The sequence below is a fragment of the Heliangelus exortis genome, chromosome 15 (genome assembly GCF_036169615.1).
Source record: "Heliangelus exortis chromosome 15, bHelExo1.hap1, whole genome shotgun sequence".
Taxonomy (NCBI): Eukaryota; Metazoa; Chordata; class Aves; order Apodiformes; family Trochilidae; genus Heliangelus; species Heliangelus exortis.
Genome location: NC_092436.1, coordinates 4,969,446 through 4,989,133, shown reverse-complemented (window position 1 = coordinate 4,989,133; position 19,688 = coordinate 4,969,446). Strand labels below are relative to the sequence as shown.

Sequence of the window (19,688 nt, the reverse complement as noted above, 5' to 3'; positions counted from 1 at the left end):
AAGCTAAACTCCAGGTGGCAAAGGCAGGGCACCTGGGTTCTCAAGACACCCTTCAGCAGGGGTCAGAAACCCAAAGCCCCAAGAACACAGATGTTCTTTTGATCAATCAGTTTCCCGTTTTCCCCTCCTCCTCTTTATGCTGCTCCTCCAGCCCTGGAGATCCCTCGCCTCAAGCAGAACCTGACAGACATTTGGGTGAACGTCAGCGACTCCATAGAGATGCGCTGTAAGGTGGATGGCAACCACGTTCCTGAAATCAACTGGTACAAAGATGAGAAACTGGTGGAAGAAGTGTCAGGTACCGTGGGCTGGGGGTAAAGCAGAGGCATCATGTCTGGCAGCTGGACAGCCGAGTGCTGCTGGCTTCTGAGAGTTGTTGTGCCCAGGAAAAGGCATCTGTTCACTGAATTGGCTGAACTCTGGTTTTAATTGTGTTCTGTCCCAGTTTGATGCAGTCTCACTAGCCAAATCTATGCCCTAAGGCCTGGCTCAGCACTGTCTGTGCATGTGCACATTCTGCTGGAGAGCAGAGAGAGATAAATCATTCATCTTCTTACTCTCAGCCCAGTGCCTGGCATCTCTGCTCATGCAGGGACCAACCTAGATCGCATGGAAGGAGCATGGGAATGATCCTGGCACACTGCAGACTGAAAGGAACAGATGCTGCAGCTGATGCAGGGCTTGACACACCAGCTGGACTGCCTGGGTACTGTCCCTATCCAGCACTGTCTGGGGGAGTTTCATCCCCCCCATACACTGCCTGGGGAAAGCCCCTCCAGGGTATTTCTGGGGTCATCAGGCCACAGAAGAGAGCTTCTACCAGCTCGTGCAAGTTCATTCTCCAATCTAAAATTAGCCAGTTGCAAAATAGGAGCTTTATTTTGAGCCTGAATGTGTCCCTTATACTAACCCCTACTCCCTGTGACCACCACAACCCTCTGTGCCTTGCAGGGATTGACCTGGCGGATTTCAACCAGAGGCTGAGCATCCAGAGGGTGAGGGAGGAGGATGCTGGGCTCTACCTGTGCAGTGTCTGCAATGCCAAGGGCTGTGTGAACTCCTCGGCCAGTGTCTCTGTGGAAGGTACCAGCAGCCATGACATCCCTGGGGATGCAGGGGTGGGGCAGGAGCATGGCCATGGTCCCAGGCCTCTTCCCTGTGACACCAGGCAGCATGAGGTAGTGAAAGCTCCTAGGCCTTGCAGCTGGCATGGTGCTCACACTGGAGGATTTGTAGTCCAGAGCACGTGGCTCAGGCAAACACACCTCCCCTGTTAACCCATATCCTGAAACAGGCCACAAGAGATGGCTGAGCTGGGACACAGAATGGGCATCTCTGAAGCTATGATTTGTCTCCCATCCCACAGGCTCTGATGACAGGACCAATGTGGAGATTGTCATCCTGATTGGGACTGGGGTTATTGCTGTTTTCTTCTGGATCCTCCTTATCCTCATCTTCTGTAACATCAAAAGGGTATGTGGCTGCCTCTGTCGCCAGACAGGGGAGGTGGCTTGGAGGGCTTGGGGCAACACCATTGCTGTGCTGAGGGGCTGTATGACAGCACCTGCTGAAAGGAGGTTGTTGAGTGCTCCTTCAAGTGCTCTCACTGCCTAGGACAGGGTGCATTAAGGGCTATGGTAAAGATGGTGACAAGGAATGGCCTTTGCTGGGGGAAGCAGGTCAAGTCAGACAAAGGAGCTAAATTCCCTCTGGGAGCCAATAGCCAGTGCTGGCAGAGCATCTCCTTACCCCTTTGTCTTGGCTGATTCCTACAGCCTGCCCATGCAGACATCAAGACAGGTTACCTCTCCATCATCATGGACCCTGGTGAGGTGCCCTTGGAGGAGCAGTGCGAGTACCTGCCCTATGATTCCAGCAAGTGGGAATTCCCACGAGACCGCCTGCGCCTAGGTGAGCTGGGACCCCTCCTGCTACTGCAGCCTGCAGCCCAGGCTTCCCAACAGCCTTTCAAATTCACCCTCCAGGTTTCTTGCACTCCTCTGTGTATTTAATGCCTTCTCTTTGCCTCAGGCTTCCTATCTGCTTCCCCAGACTATCCCTAAAGCCCAGTTGTGCCTAGGAAATCTCTTCGGGTCTGACTATGGACATGTCTGAGCCAGCTGTAATCCCAGACTCCCCCCATGTACCCACACAGGCATCACTGAGACCAGGAGACCTCTGTGTGTGCTATAAAGCATAAAACATGTAAAACTGGCAATCTGGACAGAATAGTCCAGTACACAGCAAGTACCCTGAGTTCAGGACCAGGATTGCATTCATTATCCTCCTCATACTGAGACACCCAACTGCAGTCTCTTCCCCCTGTCTGGGAGGGTTTAAAGAGCTGCAGACTGCCTTTGAGGCACAGAGCAGTGACATTAGCCCAGGCTGCTCTGCTGCAAGATGTCAAGATTACCTTTCCCACACGCTCTGCTTGAGGACAACAAACAGGCTCTCCCTTCTGCAGGGCCATTTCCTTCCTCTGCTTTGTCCATACCAGCTTTTCCTTAGTTTCTTTCATCATCTTTTCTTCTATTCTCACTGACAGAGCAAGCAGACACCTGGGAAGGGCACATGTTCCACTCCTTCCTTTTCCTTTATGACCCTTTTTCTTCTTCCCATGGTTTCCTGTTGGCTTTTTGTTTTTTCATTCCATTTTGCCTGTCCTGCACCTGCCTGCCATCACACTGCCTCTCTCCTTGCCTATAGGTAAAGTCCTGGGTCATGGTGCCTTTGGGAAGGTGGTGGAAGCATCAGCGTTTGGGATCAATAAAAGTAACAGCTGTGAGACTGTAGCAGTCAAAATGCTGAAAGGTATGTGGAGAGGGAAGCAGAACAGTATCTGCCAGGGAACGACTACCCTGTAAATGTCAGTCTTTTGCATAAGGCATTTGTTAGGGCTCTGGAAAATGTCCTATCTCCCCCAAGTGTTCCTGAGTGCTTCTGCCTGAGCCAGTCCTGAACTAGGGCAGAGGAGCTGGAGCCAGCATTTGAATTTATGGCTTCTTGGCCTCAATACTTTTGATTCTCTTGGTCTCCCTTCGTGGATACTTTTGCTCCATTCAGCTGTACCAGGAGGCAAGCGGCAGAGCAGACAGCAGGAAATTGGGCAATTCAGCTTTTAGAGCAATTTAGCTCTCTGCAGAGGCAGAGAATGAGATTTGTCTCAAAGGAAGAACTTGAATCCAGAATCCCTCAATGGCAGATCACTGAGAGAAGTGTTGCTCCAAATTGCCTCCTTCCAAATGTGCCTGTGTGTCATGTTTGTGGGCCAAGTTCAGAGCTGGGTAAGGAAGCAGGCTGCACCTCTGAGGGGTAAATTGGCTTTGCACCCAAAGCCTGGTCAATCCAGGGTGAGATTTTAAGCTTTTATAGCCACAATGTCAAACAGGCATCCAGAACATTATTCTGTAATTTGGAACCCAACAAAATACTGAGGCAGTCTCTAGCCAGCAGTGGTCTGTATAGGGAAACTGAGCACGGCTCATCTCAGCACATGTACACATGATCTGCACAGCAAGTGCAGAGGGAAGCCTGGGTGTGCAAGGTTGCTTTACAGTCCTTTGAGGCACAGCTCTCATCAGGCCCATCAGCTGCAGCTCAAGAGGATGCTTCTTTCTCTCAGACTAAATTTACAAACTCCCAAGTAGGGCAAAATACATATGGGGAAAGAGGGAAGTATGAAAAAGGCATTAAAAAACACAGAGAACAAACCCTCAGGATAAAACAGAGGATCAAGAGTTGGTGTGAATTAGGCACTTGAAGAGGAGATGCAGCACAGAAAGCTGGCAGGGGCACAACCCTGTGCATGCTATTGGAGAGGAATCATAAAAAGATGTTCTGGGTTTGCTCCGAGACAGCTCCTATCTTTAGTAGTGACTGAAACACTCAGATTCCTTTTGTTTCTATTTTTCCTTCGAATTGTTTATGGCTTGTTATTTCTGTTAGAAGGCTGAAAGGGCAGAGATTCAAATGTATATGTAAGCCTCTAATGATCATTCTTCTGGCACAGATATCACAAGGAAAAATCTGTTGGGCACAGCTTGTGCTGTCCTTTGCTCTGGGTCCCAATGCATCACAGCTGGGATCCTGGGAATTCCAGACACAGATCTGACATTTCATATGGAAGCATGCAATAACAAAATGTACCATGGCTTTGGGGTCACAGCCTCCTCAGCAAGACTCACATTAACATTCCGCTAAGAGAAAGGTGGTGAGGGATGGTGAAAAGCTGTGAAGAGATGTCATGACACGATCTGTGTGTTTCCAGAGGGAGCCACTGCAAGTGAGCACAAGGCACTGATGTCAGAGCTGAAGATCCTCATTCACATCGGGAATCACCTCAACGTGGTGAATTTGCTGGGTGCTTGTACCAAACCCAATGGTAAATATCCCAAGGCAACAGGCTGTGCCTGCTCTCACAGATCAGTGCTTGTCCCCTGTGTCCTTTCTGCTGGCCAAATGTGTGACCACAGGGACACGTGGGGATGCTATCAGAATGCCTGCGTGCACTTAAGGCAGGTGCCACAGCTCAGGGGGGCTGCACATAACATGGCTGGGAGCAAATTCTGACCATCCCAAGCTCTTATCTCTGCCCTGATCTTTGGTGTCTTCTCGCTAGGTCCACTCATGGTTATTGTTGAGTTCTGCAAGTATGGAAACCTCTCCAACTACCTGCGGACCAAGCGGGAAGGTTTCAGTCCTTACAGGGTAAGTTGCTTCCTTTGCCCCTCGGAACTTGCCCATGTCTAGGGAAGGAAGACGTGTAGCCTGAATCATGGTACAACAGTGGGACAAAGATACCCTCTGTTAAGCAGCAGATCCAACTTCACACAGTGATCTTCAGTCATGTACACATCAGGGAAATAATTTCTCTCTGCAATGGAAGATCGGTGCTTCCAGGCGGGAATTACTAAGAACAGAAAAAGACCGTGCAGCTTGTGGGTGCAGGGCTTACAGTGTGTGTAGCCTGCTGAGATGGGTTGTTTGGGTTGTTTTTTTTTATCTCTTTGCCAGGAAAAGTCTCCCAGGCTTCGTATTCAGGTCCAGTCCATCGTGGAGGCAGTGAGAGCAGACAGGAGGAGTCGTTCTGGGACCAGTGACAGTGCCATCTTCCACCGCTTCCTGATGCACAAGAGCCCGACAGCACAGCCCATCCAGGAAGGTGAATACTCCAGCCTTGGCAGGGACCTCTCACCTGGCCTGCCAAAAACATGCCAGATTTGGCTGCCCTGGGGAGTGGGTATGTATGGCATGACAGTGGGGACCTGGGGCCCAGCCTTGGAACTGATTCTTTCTCCACTGTTGCATGGCAGTTCCCTGAACAGGACTATTACAGTCTTTTGTTGTCTCTTCTAATAGACTCTTGAAACCCAGAAGGGAATAAAACCCTGGGTTTTAGCCTAAGGAAAGAATTGAGGGAGATCTCACTGGGTCCTGCCTAGCACAGAAACAATGAGCTGATTTTCAAGGTTGCTTCCAGCCCTGTTCCCTACAACTCTGATGTGTGCTGGAGGCTGGGCTCATGCTCCTCACACTTGAGGGGGTTACTAACATTTCTAGTGGCACTTTCTGCCACTTGAGAAGAAAACTCTCATGGGAGACCTCTCACTGTCTAATCATTTTATTGTACTCCTGGACAGTGGATGACTTGTGGCAAAGTCCCTTGACAATGGAAGACCTCATCTGCTACAGCTTCCAAGTAGCTCGTGGCATGGAATTCCTGGCATCCCGAAAGGTGAGTTCACCCTTTCCTTCACTACCCTCTTCTTTTCTGGTGTGTTTGTCACTCCATGGGTGACACACAGAGGGATTCAGTGATCTGCCTCTCACTTCTTAGGAAGTCTGAGATAGCCCTGTGTATACAAAGATGGGAAATTAGTCCTCTTGCCGTTTCACCTTCTCATTAACCGCCTCCATCTGAAATTTTTATCTTCAGCCCCTTTCCACTTACACCATCCCCCCATTACAGCTCAGATTCACAAGGGGGGAGGATGCTCTGCTTTTTCTGAGGGTGTCCTTCTGATTTTGCCTCTTCCTCTTTGTGTGCCCTCAGTGCATCCACAGAGACCTAGCAGCTCGCAATATCCTGCTCTCAGAGAACAACGTGGTAAAGATCTGTGACTTTGGCCTGGCCCGGGACATCTACAAGGACCCTGACTATGTCAGAAAAGGCAGCGTGAGTGGCACCTTCTCAAACCCTATACAGATTATGCCCTCTTGATGTGTTCATAAACTACTCTGGGGATAGAATAAACTAACAAAAAGATTAAGTAGGAGGAGCCACTTCTGTGTCTGGAACCAGGAACCATTGACCCAATGATGCATGTGCTGTCCTCTACCAGCAGAACTCCTCCTTCAGTCCCCTTTCTTCTTCCCCTCAGCCCCTCAGCCTCATATTAACTTACTCTTCTTTTTTTTTTTTTTTTTTTTTTTTTTGCATTCTTTCCTCCCTCTTTCAGTGTTAGCCATCTCTCCCTCTGGCCTAAACAAAACTCCATTCCTCCATGGATGAGACAAGCAGAGCTATCAGCTCTGGTTTACTTTCATCCCTTTCATCCATCCAAGAAGGGCTGTCCTGGGACAGGTACCTGACTGAACACTTGTGCCTTGCCCCTCTCTCCTGCAGGCTCGGCTCCCACTGAAGTGGATGGCTCCAGAGAGCATCTTTGACAAGGTCTACACTACCCAGAGTGATGTCTGGTCCTTTGGGGTCCTCCTCTGGGAAATCTTCTCACTTGGTGAGTGCTAATGAGCATCACATGCTGCTGAGGGAGACCTCTCTTCCCATGTAGCAGCTTGGTGGGTAAACCTGTGCAGGAGGCCCTGATGCTCTGAAGCACCTCTAAGGAGTGAAAAGAAGAGACATTGTTGTAGGCAAAATTAATATGAAGGCAATATCAAACCACAACAGCATGGTGAGGAGACAGGCATGGACTCCAGCTCACTGAGGCAGTGGGGATGTCTCAGGCAGCACCAAGGAGTTGGGCCCTGAATGAGCAGTGACTGTACTTCCCAGGGCTTTGAGATGAAGGGCAGCCTCAGAAGGACTGGTACACTTCACATTCTTTCTCCTCTTCAAACCTCCTCTAGGGGCATCTCCATACCCTGGAGTCCAGATCAACGAGGAGTTCTGCCAGAGGCTCAAAGATGGTACCAGGATGAGAGCTCCAGAGTATGCCACAGCAGAAATGTGAGTCAGAAACCCTATGAATCCCAGCACTGGTCAGAGCCAACCCCCTTCCAGAAAATCCACATGGCCATTGTGCTGGGTGGTGCCAAACTTTCCTTCAGGATGCAGGTACCTGATGTCCTAGCAGGCATCACAGGGGTGGTAGCTGCAGAGTTGGGAAAGAGGGGCATAAAATCAGCTTCTCTTCTTGCAGTTACCGTATCATGCTGAGCTGCTGGCACGGTGATCCCAAGGAGAGACCAACTTTCTCTGACTTGGTGGAGATTCTGGGGAACCTTCTTCAGGAAAATGTCCAGCAGGTGAAAAATCTCTCTGTGTCCCTGCTCAGCTTCATACAACTCTGTCTTCTCCCACTGCTAGCTCCCTCACTGTGCCCTTCCCTGGCTCCCTGGCCAGTGCAATACCTTTGTGTAGCCCAAGGGATAACATAGGGTTTCCTGTGTCACAGAGATCTGTTTCCCAGAGCTACTGGAGGGCAGATTTCTGTGGTAGCCCTCTTGCTGCATCACAAAATCACATCCTAATATAGCTCCACTCCTTGCACAGCAGATACCCTATTGGTTGTCCTTAGTATTTCCATCCTAATCCCCAGATGATTATTTGAAATTCTTCAGCTGAGTCAAGCCCTTGGCACTCCTGCCTCCCACATGCCCACGTAACGAAAACCAGGATTTCACCAGCATTTCTGAAACTCTGTCCTCAGATCTAAATGTCAGGGCCATGTGAACCAAACAACTGTTACCTCAGAGCAGTCAGCTATACTAATTTCTCTGAAACTATTACTAATCACTGTCATGCAGTAACCCACCAGGACTTTAAACTGATTTTAACATGTTCATGATGCTCCATTTCATAAGACGATAGCTAAATGCTGAAATATGAGCACTGTCTCTTTGTGATGTCCTTAATTTTAACCTTTCAGCACTAAATCCCAGCACAGGCATGAGTAAGCCACAGTGACGTGCCTCTGGAGCTCAGTGCTCTGACCATTTATGCTAGAGAACTGTCAGTACCACAGGACTGGGTTGTTTTCCTGCTCACACACACCTCCATTCACCCGCAGGAGGCACAGCTACTTAGCACAGAGGGCACAGAAATCTCCAGCCAGATATTTTGTCCCAGAGAAACAAAAGACGAACCAGAATTTTTCCTTCCCAGCTCTGACAGTTTTTGCTTGTAGAGCCCTTTCTTGTGGGAAAGCCCTCCCCTTCTTGTAAGGCCACTCACTGTTCTTCCTGCCAGGAAGGGAAGGATTACATCCCGCTGAACGACTCCCACAGCTCAGAAGATGATGGTTTCTCCCAGGTGCCTTCTTCTGCCCAGCAAAACTCAGATGAAGAGGACTTTGACATGAGGATACGCTGCCACAGCCTAGCAGCAAGGTGAATCCCCCCAGGAAAGAGCAGAGAGAACTCAGCAGGCAGCCAGCAGCCTGAGTTGTGAGGGAGCTTGAGGGATATGGGATAAATCCAGTAGCAAGAGTTTGGAAGAATCCCAGGTGTTCAGGTGTGATCCAAGCATTTAGGCCATAGCACCTTGCTCATAAAAGCAAAATCACTTTCTTTTGCTGCTGAGAAAGAGCCCTTGATGGGTAAGCCCATGGCATTCCTCCTTCTGCCTCCAGCTACATTGCCAGTGCATCACATCCCACTGAAGGCATCCTGGCCCACCAGGCAGGTGTGGAAAGGTGCCAGCTGCCCTTCTGCAGGAGCTTCATCCTATCTGTTCCTAACTAACACAAACAATTAGGCTTAGGCTTCTCATCTCTGGGAAGCTGAGATACTGTGATGGCACACAGGGCATGACTCTGCTTATGCAGCGTGGAGAGGTAATCAGGGCCTGATTCAATCTGAAAGTCTGGGTGCTCCCCACTGCAGAAGTATGGGGTTCAGAGGCCTAAGGTGACCCTATTGCCTACTCAAAATCCACCATTTGGGTCATCTGCCTCCCTGCATACCTTGGCTGTGCAGAGAGGAGGTTGGGTTCAGGTCCTGTTTATCCAGGACATTGACTCTGCTGGTTTTACTGAATACAATATGCTTCTGTTGGCAGATACTACAACTGTGTCTCGTTCCCTGGTTGCTTGACGGGAGGAAATCAGATCAGGTGTCCATCCAGGATAAAGACATTTGAAGAGTTTCCTATGACACATACAATGTACAAGGCACACCCGGTGAGTAACATTTGATTGGGTTGGGACAGGGAGCAAAAATATGTTCAGCTGTTTCCTGACACCTTTGCTGTTAAGATCATGGAAGAAAAATCACTCCTCTCTCATGTCAGTGTGTCTGTGTCATTCCTGTTCAGTCTGTCCTGTGCACATCCATTTCTCCACCTGGTGGCTTCTCTACAGCACAGCTCATACTGCTTGAGTGTGAAATAGGGAGGTTAGGTACACAAGCAAGGACTATAAAGGACCTCAGAGAAGAGCCTGCTCTTCATCCTTCTCAAATCTCTAAAAATGGCCTTGTTAAGCATACCAAAGTCTAGCCAGGACTAGGTAAATCCAGAGTGCTTGTCTGGACCTCCCCTATCTTGACCCACACGGCAGTGTGCAGTAGGAGCCCTCCCAGCCTCTTTGAATTGGGCTGGTACTCCTATCTTCTGTAGCAGCAAAATTTAAGTCATACCCTTGGTCTCAGAGGAAAATCCCACATCAGATTTGATGGTAATGCATCTTCCTGGCAGAGAGCACTCTCTTTTTTCCCAAAAGGGGCACTGAATCCTACCTTTGTATATACTGCTTTTAAGAAGGCACCTAAGCAAATTTGTTCCAGAGAGACCATGGAGCATGCTGGTAAAGTGCCCCTACTCCTTTTTTTTTCATCACAGCTGCACATGATCTCATCTCCTAAATGATCCCTCCTCCTTTCCCACTCTGAGCAGCTCACAGGGATGTTACTGATAACTCCTGTTGCTTCCTTCCAGGACAATCAAACAGACAGTGGGATGGTTCTGGCATCTGAGGAATTTGAGAGGATAGAAAACCGACACAGAAAAGAAGGTGGATTCAGGTACTCCTCAAGTCCAGCCACTCAAACCATCCTGCTGCCAAACATAGTGACACCAGCAGGCACTTCTTGGTGTCTCCCTGAAGGGTTTGCCTCTTGAGGCTCTCAGCTGGCTGTGGGCCCTGAGCTAAATAACTCCATGGACACATTAATAAGAGGCAAAATGCATGAAGAGCAGCCCTGCCTGCTGCTTCCTACATTTAAAAAATATAAACTCTGCTGCCCATTAAACTGATCAGAACGTGTCACAGAGTATGAGAATGTGTCCATTAAGATAATGAAGCACAGTGGATTAACAATGCTAATAGGTCTCCAAATGCTTATTGACATTTTCTTGTGAAATGTGTCAGGGCTTGTTTAAGCAGTGGCAGGTGGGATGGGTGGAAACTATGTGGCTGCCACCTCCTTCCCCCAGCCCTAACCCATATGGGACAGGGCCCTGATGTGGCATTGCAGAGATGCTACAGGCCTTAGGACTTCACACCTGCTGGCACTGAGCTTGGAAGGTCAAGCTGACACTCTTGGGTCTGAGGATGCTATGGATGGTTATGTCCTTGCCCTAGGCTTGGGAATTGGGCAAGAACCTCTCCAGCTCATTTCTGCTAGAGAAGGCTGGGACATTGTCTCCATGACAGTGTGTGACAGTGTGTATCCACATGAACCATGTCAGTTCATGTAGACAAGGCCAAACCAAGCTGCTTCTTCACCTCCTCTGCCTCCCAACATCAGATTAGACTGGGCATTGTCTTTTACCTTAGCACTGTGGCCTCTCTACTGTTGTATCTGTTTCCTGCTTCTTGTCTTTGTCCTCTTCTTCCTAAGGCACATTCCTGTTGTCTCCTACACCATGGGCTACCTGACATCTTGGAAAACACTGCCCTTAAACCTCTCCTTAAATGTGTCCCTGTCCTTGCTCTTCTGATTTCTTTTTAGTCACCTGGTATTGGCAGATGCTGAAATGGGGCTGCTGATTTCCTTCCACATCATCTTCATCATCTTCCTTTGTTTCCCTCATCCTGGCTGTTGGTTTGTATCAGTTTCTGTTGCTCCTGCCAGATCTAGGAGCAATAGAAGCAATGTCTCTTGTCTCTCCCTGCTCACTGGTGTCCCAGCCCTTCCCAAAGGTATCTAGAAGAGCTGAAATAATTCTTGTCATTGATTTATGTGCAGATTTTTCACAAAACATATGGGCTGTGCTTAGGTTTAGACCAAGTCCTTGTGTGCTTTGAAACGGAGGCGTAAATCCATTCCTGAACCTGCCTCTGCTCTGTGCATTAGTAGATGATGTATCCTGAAACTGGAACTTTCCAGGAATGCTCAGATTGATCTTCTGTGTCTCTCTCCCCCACAGCAGTAAAGGGCCCAGCCGAACTGCAGAGCTGCCAGGGGAACAGTCGGACGTGCGGGGCAGATGTCGGCCGTCATACGGGTCCCAGGTCGGAGGCCAGACTTTTTACAACAGTGAATATGGGGAGCTGTCAGAACACTCTGAGGATGGCAGCTGCACCCCACCTGGAGAGGGAGCCAGCCCCCTGGCTCTCCACGCTTCCTTCTTCTCTGAGCAGTACTAATGGCATCAGTCCCCGGAGGCGCCTGCCAAAGCATCCACCCTCACCCTGCAGGCGCGTCACCCGGGTCACTCAGAGCTTCTTCAACCCAACTCCAGCAGGGAACCAACCCTGAACGGATGGAGGACACCAATGTCCTTGGAACCACAGAATGATGACCCACACAGCACCTCCAGCTTCAGCTTTCCTGTGCAGGGACTGGAGAGGCTCTGCCGATTCCTCGCGGTTCTTTTCTGCCTGCAGCTCAGACAGATTCATTCTGCCAGGGAGTGGGTGCCTGTGCTCAGCACTACAGCACCTTCTGCCTAGCATCCAGCCTCCACTCGGATCAGCTTCCCATTCAGAAAGCCCGTTTCAGGTCAGATATAAATAGATCTGTCTTAGTTTCAAGTTTCTTCCTGGTGTGCAGCCTGAATGTTTTTCTTTGGATTGCTTCCTCCTCTTCTCATGATGTCAGCTGCTGAGCTGCAGAACAGAATCAAAGGGAAGAAATCCCTAGTGGTATTAGCAGCAAGAGCAGGACATTTTAAAGAGGTGTATGGAGAGATCCTGAAGGATCTTTGTAAATGTTGATGCACACTGTTCATTCTGGGCAGGTGCCAGCCTCTCCATCTCCTCTGCAACACCCACACCCCTCTCATCTCTGCTGGGGGAAAATCTGTCAATTTGCCTTATCACCAGGATTATTTTAGCCATCTCAACACAGCTAGTGCTGAGTAGGTCACCATCTGATGGCTACAGTCCTTCCAGTGAAATAAATACCAACTCTTTTTGCAGGCTCTGTGCAAAACTGCATTTCATATACTCTGTACTGGGAGCAGGTTACTCACAGGTCTGCTGCTCTCACCTTCCTGTCTCCCAGAGCAGAGCCAAGATCATTTGTTGCTCGAGTAAGAAATTAACACAAAGCTGTGTTAATTTCAGCTGGCTTCTAAACATAGAGTGAAAATGGGTTGAATGCTGGGAAGAAAAAGATCAAAGTGGTAGGGAGTGAAATGTTTATTTTCAAGTTGCTGCAAGGGTTTTGGAAACAATGGAAGGAACAGAGCTCCAGCAATGATGTGCTCTGGGCTGCATCCGCTTGTGTGTTGGCATCACTGAGCACGTGGAGGGTGGCACCTGGCCAGGGCTCAAGCCCCAGTTCTCCTGGATGGACATTTCTGCACCATCACCTTCCCTGTCACCTGAGTCCCCTGGTGCTCAGGAGGCGCTGTCTGCCCAGTGGGCTCATCTCTAGTTTCTGATGCAGGGCCACCAGCACATTGTACCTCTCTCCTAGAGGACTGAGCAACATTTATTTGCTGTGGAAACATCTCATCACTCGGGCCTTTTGTTTCTGAAAGATACCACAGGAGTTCAGAGCTCTGGGGAACCTCCACAGCCGCTCTCTATGGATTTCTGTGCTGCTGTCTCACCACTTCCCACCTACTTTCTATCCTGCTCACAATCTGAACGCTCAGACACAGAGCACAGTTCTGTCACCATCAGAGAAGAGGTGAAGGGGCTTATCTGAACAGCTTGTCATCACCTCTTCTCCCATATTCCCATGGCTGGCAGAGCTCCTTGCACCAGAACATCTCAACATCCATCTCCTTGTGAGCCACACCTCTGTGCACAGAGCCAAGGGTTTGGTTTGGACTTTTAAATAGTGTTTCCTGTCAGACATATATCTTTCCCAAACTGTATTTCTTTTCCAGCAGAGGGTTTTGTGTTTCCTGATGTGAGCCTGTGAATCCTGATGGATGATTTTCCCAAGCCTTAATTATAGTTCTCTGCACAAGTGTAATAGCAAGATTTATTCAGCACATGGGAAAAGTATGCTTGTCATTCAGATTCTCAGCCTGTGCAGAGTGCCCAGTGTTCCCCTCCCTTTTTGTGTTAGCAGGACGACATGGCTGTGATTTCCATGGTAAAAAGAGGCACAAAACTGGACCAGCTTGAGCCAAACTGGCTCAGGACATGGAATTGGAAACTGCATGTGACAATGAATTGCCTGACTCTTACTGGTGTCCCCTGAAGTTGCCAGGAATTTAAGCATCTTTAAGTAATTGTTATGACTCAGTAAGAATGCTCTGGCAGGAGATGTTGGAGAGCCAGGCCAAGAAAGCAGGATAGCCAGCAGGGTATAGGCTAGACCAGCTTCTCCTGCCCTGATTTTTGAACTGCTGGTTCCCTTGACAGAAGGAAGGCTGCATGTGCCCCTTGCTGCTGGGGGTCTCCACTAGCATTTGCATGGGTGGAAGGTGACAAACAGCTGAGCTGTATTTTGGCTGCTCACTTGGTGATGTGCATCCACAGGACACAAGCTCTCTTGTTTCCAGTGTTTCACAAACAGTTCTCTGTATGGAAACTGCTCCGTCTGAAAGAGGTCCTAAGAAAGAGGCCTATCAATTAAATAATAGTTGAAAAATGAGAGGGGGAGGTGGAATTGGGTCCTATTGTATCTGCATCAACAGCATTGGTCCATGGTATGAGCAAACACTGACTCCTCTGCAGACACTCCTGCTGCTGAAGAACAATTGTGGTGTGGGGTATTGAAGAGCTGTTGACACAACTGTACTTTCGCTCTCTTAGAAGTGCACTAAAATTAGACTGTGCAAACCTGATACCCTTCCCCACACTCTTGCATTATTTCTGGATTTTTTTTTTTACGGTGTCCAGATATGCATGAGCATGAAATGAAGCTGGTCTGGTTTGGTTTTAAGATGTGAGGCAAGAGTGGTGTCTGTCTTTCCACAGCAACAAGGGAGTATTTCAATTTTTAAAACCTAGGGTTCAATAATCGTGTGCTCTCACAATGTGCTCTCTGTTGTGTTTTGTTTGGGCTTTTTACTGGAACTCAACACTGAAGCTAAGCTATTTATCCTCCTCCTCCTTTAAAATTACTGTTCCCCCCCCTGGCAGAGTCTCAGTTTTCTTTGCAAAGTGTTGGTGTGGAGAGGACATTCCTCCCTTGTGGAAACAAAGCATTGGGTCCCCTCCTTGCAAATACACACGCGTCTCTGAAGAAAAAAACCTGTGTATCAAGTAACACTTCACTCATATTGCAATATTTTAATCTGGTACCTGTTGTTGCTACAGCAGCATTCAATGTTTCAGTGGGCTGCCTTAGAAGCAAGTAGGTTACAACATGGGTTATGTGCGAGTACAAAAGTGTGGTCTGTGTGTGTGTGAGTGTTCAGTGGGTGAGTGTGTGGGTGTTTGCTCGGGAGTTTTCCTACCAGTGAGTGAGTGTTTGTAACTCACGTTGAGTCTTGTCTCTGGAAGTTCATGGTTATGTATCAAACCAGTTAGAACACTGCTTTCTTTCCTCTCCTCCTATAGTACTTGTTTATCCTTTGTCATTAAGAGTTTTGTTGTAATATCTAAATGTGAAAATGAATAAAATCATAACTGGCAGCTGCTCTCTGGTTCCTGGAGGCCACCGCTGCCCTCCCAGCTTCCCGGGCAGCACCGGGCAGCCCGACCCTGGCCTAAGCACATTTCGACTTCATGTATTTTTCTACTTTTCCGTTCCTTCTCATTTCTCCGCATCCTCTAGGAAGCAGTTTGCCTTTGTGGCATTTCCATCTCTGCTCTTTTCTCAGGATGAAGCCGGATATGCTCTGGTTCAGCCTGCTGGCAGCACCCAGCCCTACTCCCCATCGCCATCTCCCCTAGATCCAGGACCCTTTCTCGCCGCCTTGGGATCACAGATCCCCGGGGACCTCCGGAGCAACCCCGGACCCCGCTTTTTCCCCTCAGCGCACGGAGCTCCCCCCGAGCCCGAGGCGGCTGCCGGCAGGTGGAGCCCCGGCCCCGGCAGTGCCCGGGATGGGGAAGATGGCGGCGGGGCCGAACGCCGGCCTGAGGCAATGTCAACGGGAAAGCCAAGGGCGGGCGTGAGCCGCGGGCGGGATCTGGGCCGAAGGAAATGTTTTGTGTTTGGGGAGCGCTGGAGACGGCGCATAAATGGATTTATGCTCCCTAGGATCTGCCTGTCTGGGGAACGAGGAGACTGAAGCTGCTCTGCTCATGGAACATCCCCGATGTTTTTGCCCCCTGGCTGCTCCTGCCCGGCTGCTGGGCGCCGGTGTCCCCGCGTGTGGCACAGAGCAGCTGCGTGGGGACAGTGGGGCCAAGTGGGCAGAGCTGGGTCCGGCAGATCACCTGTCTGCAGCAGAAATGCAGCCCACGGGAAGCAGGGCTGGGCAACATTGAAAGCTGCCTTTTTCTTGTGGTTAGAAAAAGGAACTGGCGAGTCACCGGCTGGGCCCCTCGGCTATTGTTTTGCTGCTGACATGGCCAGCAAATGTTTTCTCAGTGCTCTGAGAGCCTTCTCTGAAGGTCAGTGCAGTAACAGCGAGGAATCCTTCGGGCTCTGTGTGCTCCCTGCCCCTGTTTGCATCAAAACAGTGCAGAGACGAAATAAAAATACTGTCTGTGCTGTAAGAACCAGAGCTCTGAGGGATCCTGCACAGGGCAGCATCGTGTGTCTGCTGGGACAGATCTCAGGCTGGGATGAAAGGTTGGGTGAAACCTTTTGGGTTGGGTGAAACCTTTCAGGTTGGGTGAAGTGTTGAGGGGTCATTAGTGGCATGTGGTTTCTCACCCTGCGTTTACCAAGAAGGGGACAATAAATCAAAAAAAAGTGAAAGTAAAACATTCAGCTGTCGCTTCAGAAACACTTCCTGGATTGCTTTGACATTTCTGTAGATTTCTTCTTGAACAGCTTCTCAGAGGGTTTTACAGAGCTGTGTGCTACCTGCCTTTGGCAGAGTCCAGAGGTCCACTCTGCTGTGAGATGCAGATTTCCAAGCCTGCTGCTTTCCTTGGGAATAGCACAGGTGTCTCCAAGGGCAGGGTTAGACCCACCACTTCCATCTCAATGGAAAATTCTACAGACTGTTCTTTGATGATGTTGTCTTACATGTGCATGGGATCAGGTGCATCACAAACGGGTAAGCTACAAGGCCTTCCAAAAGAAAATAGTTTAATAAGATGCTGAGGTTAAACACCAGGCTTATCAGAGGTGTCTTCCAGAGTAGCTGGGGAGGTCACCCAGGACAGTGTATCCCAAAAGAACAGCAGAACAGCTATTTGTTAACTTAGAAAACATCCTAACCCACAGCTCTGCAGTACTTGTTTTCTTTGCCATAAATAATTTTCTGATAGCTTGCCTTTCAAAATCGCAGAACACCACCTCATTATTTATTATCTCTCTGGTCACAAACAGGATGAAATTCTTAAATCTACAACATTAGTTAAAGACAGAATAATGCATCAAGTCCCATTTTACAGTATTTCGTGGTATTAATTAAAAACATTTCAGTATTTGTCAATATGCCAGAAGTAACTCCGAACTGTGTAGGAGTGACCAAATCCTGACATGGAGGCCGTGCCATTCCTGCCTCAACAGCCCTTTTGGAACTGGACACACTGAATACCTCAACGCTTTCTGACACATACAGATTTTTTTGTTTTTCCCAACATTTCAGACACACTTTAAAACCCCCTCGTGCCTTTTTGATGGCCAGCACCCCTGATCCAGAAATTTAAGAGGTGCAAAGGCGCTATGTGAGCCTGTATGTGTCCCTGCAGCTAATGCCTTGAGGACCCGAGGGTCACTAGAACCAAGCACTCCTTAGAGACGCCGGTGAAGCCTCAGGAGCAGCCGGGCCACAGATCCCCAGGAACCACCACGTCCCAGGGACCACCACATCCCAGGGACCTCCACATCCCAGGTACGACCACATCCCAGGGACCACCACATCCCAGGGACCTCCACATCCCAGGGACCTCCACATCCCAGGTATGACCACATCCCAGGGACCACCACATCCCAGGGACCTCCACATCCCAGGGACCTCCACATCCCAGGGACCTCCACATCCCAGGTACGACCACATCCCAGAGACCACCACATCCCAAGGACCTCCACGTCCATGGCCTCCCCGGCCACACTGCCACGCCCCGGGTGACGTCATACCACAACGCTCCGCCCCCATCTTAACCCCGCCTCTTTATAGGCGTGGCTTCCGTCAGCCCCGCCTCTCGGCCGCGTGGCGTGGGGCGGGGCGGGGCGCGCCTGCGCAGTGTGGGTCCCGCCGGGCTGCAGTCGAGGCGGCGGGCGCGGAGCCGGCGGCGGGAGGTGGCTGCGGGAAGGCGCGAGGGGCTCCGCAGCCCCCTGGACGAGCCGAGCATGGAGCGGTGGTTACCGGCTGCGGCCTCCGGCCTGGCCAGCGGGATGCCCCGCCCGTCGTATTAAATCGGCGGCGAGCTCGGTGAAGCGAAGCGAGGCGGCGCGGTGCGGCGAGCCTGAGGCGAGCCTCGCGGCCGTGTGTGAGCGCGACTGAGGTGTCGGCGGCGGCTCCGGCGGCGTCCTCAGAGCCGGTGCGGGACTGTGCGGGAAAGGGGCCGCGGCACCGCCCCCGCCTCCTCCCCTCGCCCGGCGGGGCTGAGGCGGGCGGGCGGCCGGGGCTCCCCCGCAGCGGCGGGCGGGCGGTATGAGCGCGGCTCCTTGAAGGGCCGGCGGAGCGGGGATCGCTCCGGGAGTCGCGGCCGGCGGATCGGACTCGGCTGGGACCTGCCGTGACTCCCCTGGCTCCTCCCATGGCATGAGCCCGTGCTCTCCTCCCCCCTCCGCCTGCTTTTGGTCTTTCTACGCTCCTGGGCTGTCAGATGGGATAAAATACACCCGGGCTGCGTGCGGCTCGGCGCTGCCGCGGGAGGAGCGGCGGAGGCACCCGGTGACGGCCCCTCGGCTCGCCCGGAGTCGAAGATGAGCTGGCGGTGGGTTCGTCAGCACCGGAATGGCTCCTCCGTCCTACTACTGCTGCTGCTGCTGCTCTGGCACTGCCGGGTCGGTCCGGCCGGCGCAGACAACGCCAGCCAGGCGTATTACACCGCCCTCATCAACGTGACGGTGCTGAGCCCCGAGCGGGGCGGCCCCACGCTGCTGAGGATCGACCGCGGCCGGTACGGGCAGGATTCCCCCAAGGTGGAGGTCAAGGGCCTGCTGGTGGCTCCCGTGCCCATCAACGGAGGTAACGCTGCCCACCCTGCCCTCGGTCCCTTGCTGTCGGGTGCCTCCCTGAAGGGGGGGAGGGCTGGGCTTTGTCTGAGCTTTGCGGGCTTTCTAGGAAAGCTCTGACAAAAGAGGAGGAAGAACTTGCCCAGAGGAAAATAAATTGAAAAAAAAATAAAATTAAAAATTCCATGATCTGAGAGTGCTGGCTTTCATAGCGGCTCAGCAAAGCAGAATGTGTGTTCCAGCATGGATCCCGGTAGGCCCCTCGTCCAGAGCAGTGAAGGTGTTATTTCTAAACTAATTACAGAGAGCCAGTAGCGATAGTTAATGGTGTTTGGTTACAGCGTTGCTGTGAATGTCAGAGCAGCTGCACAGCTATCTCACTGTTACAGACCTGCATCTGGATGGCTCTTGCAGCTGCATGAAGTCATGATTGTTCAGTATACGTTTCTTCAAAATGCTGTTTAAGCTGTCCATTGAGGCTTGGAAGGACTGGAGCCATCAAGCTGTTAATCTCATGGCCACAAAAAATGCACTTTTTGGTGGTACTGAACACTGCGTAGTGCTTCCACATAAGTTTTCTTTTTATTAAACAAAGCTGTTGTCCATTCATTGTTTTCTGACAAATGCTGGAGTTTATAGAGGGTATCATGTTGATTATTGCCTGAAATGAAACTGGTCACTTCAGTCATAATGATGCGGTTTTAGTAGCATCTTATTTTGGAAATCTTTCTTGACATTATCAAAACTGCTATCTTTAAGGAACGGACCACTTGATGGATCAGAGTGGTCCCAACCTGTCTTCTGGACAGTAAACCTCTCAATAATTCATCAGGTGAAGTAATGTCAGTTAAAACTAGACTTTTAAGTGCTGAATATTTAGAGATTCTTAAAATAATTGATAACAG

The 19,688-nt window shown here is 50.4% G+C and overlaps 2 protein-coding genes across 10 annotated transcripts in view; both read left to right on the top strand.

Moving 5' to 3' along the window:
- FLT4 (fms related receptor tyrosine kinase 4) overlaps nt 1-15,170 on the top strand; it is a 58,496-nt gene extending 43,326 nt beyond the window's left edge. For 2 of the 5 annotated variants that reach the window (XM_071759007.1, XM_071759003.1), the window contains exons 14-30: nt 152-298; nt 952-1,083; nt 1,367-1,473; nt 1,776-1,911; nt 2,710-2,814; nt 4,271-4,384; nt 4,622-4,710; nt 5,017-5,164; nt 5,643-5,737; nt 6,056-6,178; nt 6,629-6,740; nt 7,093-7,192; nt 7,386-7,491; nt 8,435-8,574; nt 9,245-9,365; nt 10,121-10,206; nt 11,555-15,170. In XM_071759007.1, the coding sequence (XP_071615108.1) occupies nt 152-298; nt 952-1,083; nt 1,367-1,473; nt 1,776-1,911; nt 2,710-2,814; nt 4,271-4,384; nt 4,622-4,710; nt 5,017-5,164; nt 5,643-5,737; nt 6,056-6,178; nt 6,629-6,740; nt 7,093-7,192; nt 7,386-7,491; nt 8,435-8,574; nt 9,245-9,365; nt 10,121-10,206; nt 11,555-11,774 (2,081 nt within the window). In that variant the 3' untranslated portion in view covers nt 11,775-15,170. The remainder of the gene's footprint in view (nt 1-151; nt 299-951; nt 1,084-1,366; nt 1,474-1,775; nt 1,912-2,709; nt 2,815-4,270; nt 4,385-4,621; nt 4,711-5,016; nt 5,165-5,642; nt 5,738-6,055; nt 6,179-6,628; nt 6,741-7,092; nt 7,193-7,385; nt 7,492-8,434; nt 8,575-9,244; nt 9,366-10,120; nt 10,207-11,554) is intronic. The other 3 variants (XM_071759005.1, XM_071759004.1, XM_071759008.1) reach the window with 3 other exon arrangements.
- A 2,674-nt stretch (nt 15,171-17,844) lies between these two features.
- RNF130 (ring finger protein 130) overlaps nt 17,845-19,688 on the top strand; it is a 50,144-nt gene continuing 48,300 nt past the window's right edge. For 4 of the 5 annotated variants that reach the window (XM_071759010.1, XM_071759013.1, XM_071759009.1 and 1 more), the window contains exon 1: nt 17,845-18,796. In XM_071759010.1, coding sequence (XP_071615111.1) covers nt 18,532-18,796 — 265 coding nt within the window. In that variant the 5' untranslated portion in view covers nt 17,845-18,531. The remainder of the gene's footprint in view (nt 18,797-19,688) is intronic. The other variant, XM_071759012.1, reaches the window with a different exon arrangement.